The sequence below is a fragment of the Dipodomys ordii genome, unplaced genomic scaffold (assembly GCF_000151885.1).
Source record: "Dipodomys ordii isolate 6190 unplaced genomic scaffold, Dord_2.0 Scaffold214, whole genome shotgun sequence".
Classification (NCBI taxonomy): Eukaryota; Metazoa; Chordata; class Mammalia; order Rodentia; family Heteromyidae; genus Dipodomys; species Dipodomys ordii.
The window spans coordinates 369,933-378,378 of record NW_012267430.1 but is presented as its reverse complement, the minus strand read 5'-3'; the positions used below and the strand labels follow the sequence as shown (position 1 = coordinate 378,378).

The window sequence follows — 8,446 nt, the reverse complement described above, 5'->3', positions numbered from 1 at the left end:
CCCCCCCCCGAAACAAAATTGGGAAGGGGTGCTGTGGCACAAGTGGTAGAATGCTAGCCTTGTATGCTATGAGATTCAGGGGACAGCACCCAGGCCTAGAGTTCAAGCCCTAGGACTGGCAAAAAACAGACAATAAAGTATGAAAAGGGCACCTGACATAGTAGATCACATTCATTCTCTTCCTTCTACTATTTCTGGCACTGCTTTTTATTCTTTTCTTAGATAAATTTAGTTTCCCCTTTCTATTTTACCTTTTTCTTGTTAAAACAAGTGCTATCCCCGAGGAAATGATAATAAACCTCAATAGTATAGTTTCAAAAATTATTTCCTCTATCCCAACTTATTTGATCTCCCCCAAATAAATACATTTTCACTCACCTTCCCACTATATGCACTGAGTCCATATGTAGTAAGGGATTTTCCTCCAACCAAAACAACATCATCTCCAAATTTATAAGAAGATTCAAGAAGGGATTCAACAGTGAAAGGAACAGTTTCCATGCTCTCCCGGTCTCGGTCCCACTGAAAGAGGTCTCCATCCAGGGAAGGAATTATCATTTTATTCCCAAATACCTAAAACAAAAGCTAACTTTGAAAAGGTCCATAACCTTAAGAGTAATACTTAAGAGCCTGAATCTTCAGTATCATATACTCCAGCCTCCTTCTGAGGAGCAGATGAAGAAGCTGGGTCCATCAACCAAAAGTGATTTAAAAAAACATCTAATTACTCCTTAGGCCTACATAGAACAGTTCACTATGGTTTATCTCAAACTCTGATGTGAGCCAAGAGGACCTCTAAGGTAGATAAGTTCCCAAAAGAGAGTTTATGAATCCAATAATGTCAAAAGGTTACTGTTGTTCTTATAGCTATTCACATATTCAATGATTTTTCTAGCAAATGGATAGCACATACAGTATTTTCTAGACCTATTTTATCTAGTCCAATTATGGTCATGGACTTGAACCCAAGGAATATAGGTTTGGAGATGCTGATTCAAGCAGTATTCCTTTCCTTCTTTATTTTCTCAACTCTGCTACGAGCTAGATGGCTGAGAACTAAGCTTCCTGGGTTTATGTGTCAGTTGTTCTTGCTTCTTTAAACAGTCTTTATGAGGGTCAACTTATATACCTGGTACAGTCTTGATGGTTAGCCCACTGTGCAAAACAAAGAAAAGTCACTGCTCTTGTGTCAGAAGAAACAACGTAAATAAGTTAATACAGCCTATTAGGTGATATATACCACAGCAGGGAAAGTATAACATGAAAAAGGGGCCTGGGAAATGTCAGGGTGAAGTGGGGAAGAGGCTGTCAATAAACAGCTCGTGTTAGATCCTGCTGAGAAAATAACATATGGACAAAGATCTCAACATGAGCAGGTAAACTATGCTGATGCTGGGAACCAGGCTTTTAAAATCCTTAGGCTGAAGTGTACAGGTCACAATAGAAGAACCACAAAGAAAATAAACAGACTGAGAGGAGATGGTGGAGACAGGAAGTACAGACAGAGGCAGGAATTAGCTGACAGCGGCTGGTCAGGCCTGGGATATTACTGGAAGTTAGAGCAACAGGGCTTCATGGTGGATTCTCTGAAGTGCATAGGGCTGTACCAGTAAACACAGATACGTACAGTATGAGAAAGGAAGGTTAGAGTTGGAAAAAATAGCTTTTTGTAACCAGAAAGACTGGATTAGACAAGAATCAGCAATGATGTAAATGCTAATTACAGGTAGAAATGTTGATGAGGAGTACAATATTTGCACAGGCTTTAAATGTCTCCCTATAGGTTATTACTTGTCAGTTATAAGAAAATAAAACAATGGTATTGTGTGTGTATGTGCATGTGCATGCATGCGCACGTGTGCCAGTTTAATTCAGAGCTTGGTCACTGTCCCTTAACATTTTTTGCTCAAGGCTGGCAATCTACCACTTGAGCCACAGCTATTTCTGTTTTTTTTTTTTTGTTTGTTTGTTTTTTGTCGGTCGTGGGGCTTGAACTCTGGGCCTGAGTGCTGTCCCTCAGCTCTTCAGCTCAAGGCGAGCGCTCTACCACTTGAGCTACAGAGCCACACTATTTCTGTTTTTTTTTTTTTCTTTTTTCTTTTATGGTTAAGGTCTGACAAACTCTCCTGCCAAGGCTTCCTTTGAACTGCAATCCTCAGATCTCAGCCTGTGAGTAGTTAGGATAACAGGTGTGAGCCACTGGCATCTGGCTGCAGAATTCTACAGTGAACATCTCAGACAATACTTTTACTAGATAGTCAAAATTCATCCCATCCATTCAAGATAGCAGTGCTCCCTTTAGGGAGATATAACATAACTTATGTTGTACTTCTAGAAGTTAACTTGATCAGAGTGAACTGTCAGGCAAGCACAAGAATGATGAGGTGATGAGGTAACTTCTATTTTTCTTTAATAAAAGAGCAGCTAGACTATTCTCCAAAAATATCAATGGCATTAAAAAAAAGATGAAGGCTATGGAAACCAGATCAGAAAAGGCTAATGACGTATAAATGATGTAAAGACTAGATGCTGAACTATGGGTAGAAGATGCTATAAAAAAACATTATAAAGGCTTTATTATCATAAGGCTGAGTATAGTGGTGCATGCCTGTAACCCCCAAACTCAGGAAGTTTAGGCAGGGAGGATTGTTGAGTTCAAGGCCAGTCTAAGCTACATAGCAAGTTCTAAGATCTACCTTGGGGGGAAAAAAAGGACATTTATTAAATAATTTGACAGAACTCAAATATAAGGAGATTAAAGAACTGCAATGTTTTCAGGAGTAATATTCAACACACATATTTATGTATATTGAATTCATTTCCAAATGTTTTATACAAGAAGTGTCAAGGTGGCAGACATACAAGGAGTGCAATGACTAAGCAAAAGAACACAGCACATTTTTAATAACTTCTTTAATAGTTACAATTATTCTATGCATTGGATATAGACAAGTTTTTCAGCTGCTTCCTATCAGTAAATTATGTTTTTATTATTTATTGTTATTATAACGGTGATATACAGAGGGATTACAATTACATGAGTTAGGTAGTGAATAAATTTCCTTTCATACATTTTCTTTTTTTTTTTTGTCGGTCATGGGCCTGAACTCTGAGCCTGGGTGCTGTCCCTCAGCTCTTCAGCTCAAGGCTAGCACTCTACCACTTGAGCCACAGCGCCACTTCTGGCCTTTTCTGCTTATGTGGTACTAAGGAATCGAACCCAAGGTCTCATGCATGCAAGGCAAGCACTCTACCACTTAGCCACCTTCCCAGCCCCTCTTTTCATACATTTTCTGTTCCCTCTCTCCCATCTCTATCCATGAGTTGTGTAGTTCACTTTCATCAGTGTCCAGTGAGCTCCACCACTGCATTTTTTTGAACACAGTGCATGTAAGTGATAAGTCAAACAACTAAGTTAGGGCAGGCAAATCTGATTGTCTATTTGTATCATTATGACTGCTGTAACTTTTCAGAGTTGCTGTAACTATTCAAAGTTACAAAGAAAAGAAAGGTACTCAACATCAGATGCCACTGGTTCATGCTAGTAATTCCAGTTACTAAGGAGGCTGAACTCCAGAGGATCTCCAGACAAGTCAGAAAAGTCCAAGAGATTCCATTACACAAAAGCAAAAAAGCAGAGCTAAAGTTGTGGCTCAAGTGGTAGAGCACAAGCCCAAGAAAGGTACTTAAGCCCCTTGCAAGAGTTCTATAATTCAATGTAGAAGACTATACCATTAAATTGAAAGTCTATCACCATTCTGGCACTGAAAAATTTCCACTTATACTTCTTAATGAAAAAAAAACTTAGTATATTTAACAAGTTCTCAAACAACATTGACATGGATCTCATGATTGTTTTAGCATTACTATTTTATCCTTTATTTTCTCATATTTCTTGATAACAGAAAAGATTTTTAAAAATTAGAACTTTTTATCTTCTCTATAATGTTCAAACTTGAAGTTGTCATTAAAACAAATTTACATCACAACAATCATACTCTACAACAACAGGACACAGTATTTAGCTTATTATCTTCCATTTTGAGCTACATTATCAGTTAGAGAATCAAGTATTTATAATTCTCTATCTTCCACAGTATGTTAGGATTTCTATATTTACTAGAACTGTAGATTCAAATTATGACAAAGTTAAAAAATAGGTGTTTCAATTGTTTGATCAAATCAGCAGTAATACCAGGTTAAGTGCAAACAGGAAAGCAGGTATACAAGGAAAGAAAGGCAGGTATAGTGATCTATGGTCAGCAGAGAACATTTATTTCGAATTGTTTCTCCTTCCACCAACAATCTCTTTTTCCCTAAAGTGGTAGCAGATCCTTAGGGAACAAAATGGCTCTTAGCTACAAAAAGCAACTGTCAAACTACAAGGGGACTAAAATTTTTGTCCTCTTTGAAGAATAATCCACACATCTCCAAAAAATAAAAAGAGAGTGACATTGTCCAAAAGGAAATGTACTCATTTAGTTTTTGGTTTTTTGTTTTTAAACAAACTGTATTTTTTTTTTGTCTTTTCTTTTTTGGCACTAGGGATTGAACCCAGACATTGCACTGGCTGGGCAAGTACTTTGCCACTGAGCTACATCCCAGCCCAAGAAATGTACTCTTTATCTGACGTATGTAATTGTAAACCCTCTTTATATTGCCATTATAATAGCAATAAAAAATTTAAAAATAAAGAAACTTCAATTAAAAACAAACATAATTTAAACAACCAAGAAGGTTTGAGATGACTGAACATACTGAGCAAATAGCCTTAATTTAAATATTAAACCTCATCAATATTAACTGAATAAACACCAGACATAAAATAACAAAAAAATTATGATTCAACATTGAATCATTATGTCATACTTATGGATTATGATTTTTAGAAGTTCACTTTTAAATAGCTACTCTTCATTAATTGGCTGTTGATGAGTCATACACATGGCTGCTGACCTTTGCACCAATCTCAGTAATGTCTCAGGCTGCATATGTGAAAGCAGATGGTGTTTTTCCTTGAGAGCCTGAGAAGCGATATATATGTATGCAGTTCAGGTAGGGAGATGACATCACCTCTCACAATAGCATTACCTCATCCTCTAAGCAAAGGAATGAGTCACTCACAGGCAGCTGCAAATCTCTTGGTAGAAAAAAAATGTAGGTTATGGTGATGCATTTTCACATTCCAGTGATTTGTCCATGTAAACAGTTATTTGTTCTGATCTGAGGCTCTGCATCTCAAAGTAATTAAGGGACTTGCTTTTCCCTTTGGTCATTTAAAAAATATAAAGTCTCATGTTTGCCTGTTTATTTCCTCTCTTTGTTTTTCCCTATTTGCAATTTTAAAATATAAAGTCTGCTACATTGGCTAGCAAACAGTACCAAGGATTTGTGGTCTTCGTGTAATCACCACCCAGTTTAGTCCAGCAATTCAATTTCTGTTCCTTAACAAAATCAAGTGGAACAGTGAATATGAAGGGGCACACATAATCAGGGACTGCTATGAAAGTATTAACTCTAATTTTCAAGAGGAAGAAAGAACTTTGGAAAACAAGAAGTACTGCTACTAAATGAATACCATAAGTAATAAAAATGCCAAAAGTTCCTCGTTCTATGAGAAAAAGAATTCATTTAGTTCTTATTTTCTATGTTACCATTGTTCCTTCACTTACACCCAGACACATAAGCATACATACAAACATATGCACATACATTTTGGGTAATACATTCAACTTTATTTTTACTATGAAAAAGTTCAAGCATATAAAATATTTTAAAAAAGGGCTGGGAAGGTGGCTCAGTGGTAGAGTGCTTGCCTTGCATGCATGAGACCTTGGATTCGATTCCTCAGCACCACATAAGCAGAAAATAAAAAGCCGGAAGTGGTGCTGTGGCTCAAGTGGTAGAGTGCTAGCCTTGAGCTGAAGAGCTGAGGGACAGTGCCCAGGCCCAGAGTTCAGGCCCCAAGACCCGACCCCCCCCCCCCAAAAAAAGCCAGATGTTGGTGGCTTGTGCCTGTAATCCTAACAACTCAGTCAGGAGGCTCAGATCTGAGGATTCAAAGCTGGCCCAGGCAGGAAAGTCCAGGAGATTTTTTGTTGTTGTTGTTGGTCGTGGGGCTTGACCTCTGGGCCTGAGCTCTGTCCCTCAGCTCTTCAGCTCAAGGTTATTGCTCTACCACTTGAGCTACAGTGTCTCTTCTAGTTTTCTGATGGTTTATTGGAGATAAAAGTTTCATGGAGTTTCCTGCCGGGCTGGCTTTGAACCATAATCCTCAGATCTCAGCCTCCTGAGTAGCTAGGATTACAGGCGTGAGTCACCGGCGCCAGGCTGGTCCAGGAGATTCTTTTTGCCAATCAACCACAGAAACCCAGAAGTGGGACTGTGGCTCAAAGTGGTAGAGCACTAGTCTTGAACAAAAGGGTTCAGGGACAGCGCCCAGGCCCTGAGTTCAAGCCCCATGACTAACCGACAAAACAAATAAATAAAATCTAAAAACACCAATATAGTAATCCTTCATGTATTTATCTAATTTTAACAATTATCAACAGCTTATCAATTGTTTACATATTCCACAGTTTCTTGTTAGGATAAATGCACTGAATATTCAAATTTGTCTCAAAAATTTAATTTGCAATAAAGAATTCAGTCTACATATTACATTTCATATGGCCTAAGACAGACCAAAGGAGGTGACTTTTACCACCCCACCCCTACCCCTTATCAAGAGCCCCCTTTAGACTCAAGAACTAAGAATTCACATTCTCTTTACTATACAATTTCCCACAGTCAAGAGTTTTGTTTCTTTATTTCTTGTATTTCCTGAGTAGTGTGATTAGATGTGGAACTTCGATATAAGGTCAATTTTTTTGACAGGAACAGCTCACAACTGTACTACTTACTAGGTGTAAGGAAACGCCCAACAGGCTTAATCTCTGCCCTTGAAGGCAGCGCCTGCGCAGTAGATGAGGCACCTCCCACTTCCAGCCTCTGATATAAAAAGGGGGTCTCCAAAGCGCCAGAAGACGCCATTTTCTCCCTTTCCCCTTGAGAACTTGGTCTTGTCAGCTCTGCTGGCAATAAATCATTCCTTCTACTTCCACGTGGTCTTTTGGGTTACTTTTTTGGTTTACTTCCTACCCGGGTTTACATTTTCTCCTTCACTAGGAACTTCCTACCATATTATGCATCTGTAAACCACATTCCTTGGGCCAAATTCCTCCGGTCACTGTTTCAGTAAGTAAAGTTTTATTAGAATACAGCTGCACATAAATTCATTTGTCTATTATCTAAGGTCACTTTCAAGGCCTTAGTTGCAAGAGACCATATCACTCTCCAAAGCCTAAGGTATCTACTATATGGCCTAGATAAAAAGTTTGATCACTCTTGTGTTATAGTATGAGTTATCATAATGTCTGTTTGACTTTTAAATTAATTACTACCAATCTGTGGATTCAGGGGAGTCAGACCGATCCTTCCATTCAGAAAGCTCCGTATCAATTTTTATAACCATATTTATATTAATGATCTACTATTCAATTAAAGGCAACAAAATAGTGATTTCTAATTCGATCACATTCCTCCATAGCTTGAATTTTTCTATCAAGAAAAATCTTCACTCTGCTTTGGAAACCAGATTTGTATACAAAAGCATTTTTGCAGTTAGTGGCTCAGACATTACTCTCAATCCCGAAGTTGCATCTGGAAGTACCATGCACAATGAAACTGAAAGCTGAAAATGGCCCTTTTGATTTAGTGAGACCAGTATTTTTCATATCCAGAAAGAGGGAAAGGGAATTGACAATTACAGAAGCCACACTCCATGCACAAGCTAAGAAACACTTTCATTTAAACAGAAGAAAGGGAGAAGAAAAAATGTGACAAAATACAGACATGCCAAGGGTTGACATAAATGAATTAATAAAGATCTTGAAGAAAAAGGATGGAAAACAGCAATTACCTTAGAATATTTTCTACAATGGCCCATGCCCCTACTTAGCTGCTAACTCTAGGGAGCCCATCTAGGATACTATAAAACTCATGCTTACAATGGTGATTCCAAGAAACTAAGAAATAAAAACTCAGCAATAGTAGGAACTTGTAAAATTGTATGAACAATAAATATTTAACTGAAAGTGCAAAAAGGTGTTTGTTGATTTTTTTGTTATCTGAGAACTCTCTTTTTCCAGAACAATTACTATCCTAGAGATGTTGGTTGATTTGCAAACTGATGCGTGCAACATATATCCCAATTCCTCCACAATCAAAACAAGTTTTTTTGGTCGGTTGTGGGGCCTGAACTCTGGGCCTAGGTGCTGTCCCTCAGCTCTTCAGCTCAAGGTTAGCACTCTACCACTTGAGCCACAGTACCACTTCTGGCTTTTTCTGTTTATGTGGTGCTGAGGAATCGAACACAGAGCTTCATCCATGCAAGGCAAGCACTCTA

At 38.1% G+C, this 8,446-nt stretch overlaps 1 protein-coding gene across 1 annotated transcript in view; it reads right to left on the bottom strand.

Moving 5' to 3' along the window:
* Positions 1–8,446, bottom strand: part of Eif2ak3 (eukaryotic translation initiation factor 2-alpha kinase 3) — a gene marked incomplete at its 5' end in the record, with an annotated part of 55,818 nt that overhangs the window by 36,855 nt on the left and 10,517 nt on the right. The window contains one exon of the mRNA XM_013035521.1: positions 379–573. Within this exon, the coding sequence (XP_012890975.1) occupies positions 379–573 (195 nt within the window). The remainder of the gene's footprint in view (positions 1–378; positions 574–8,446) is intronic.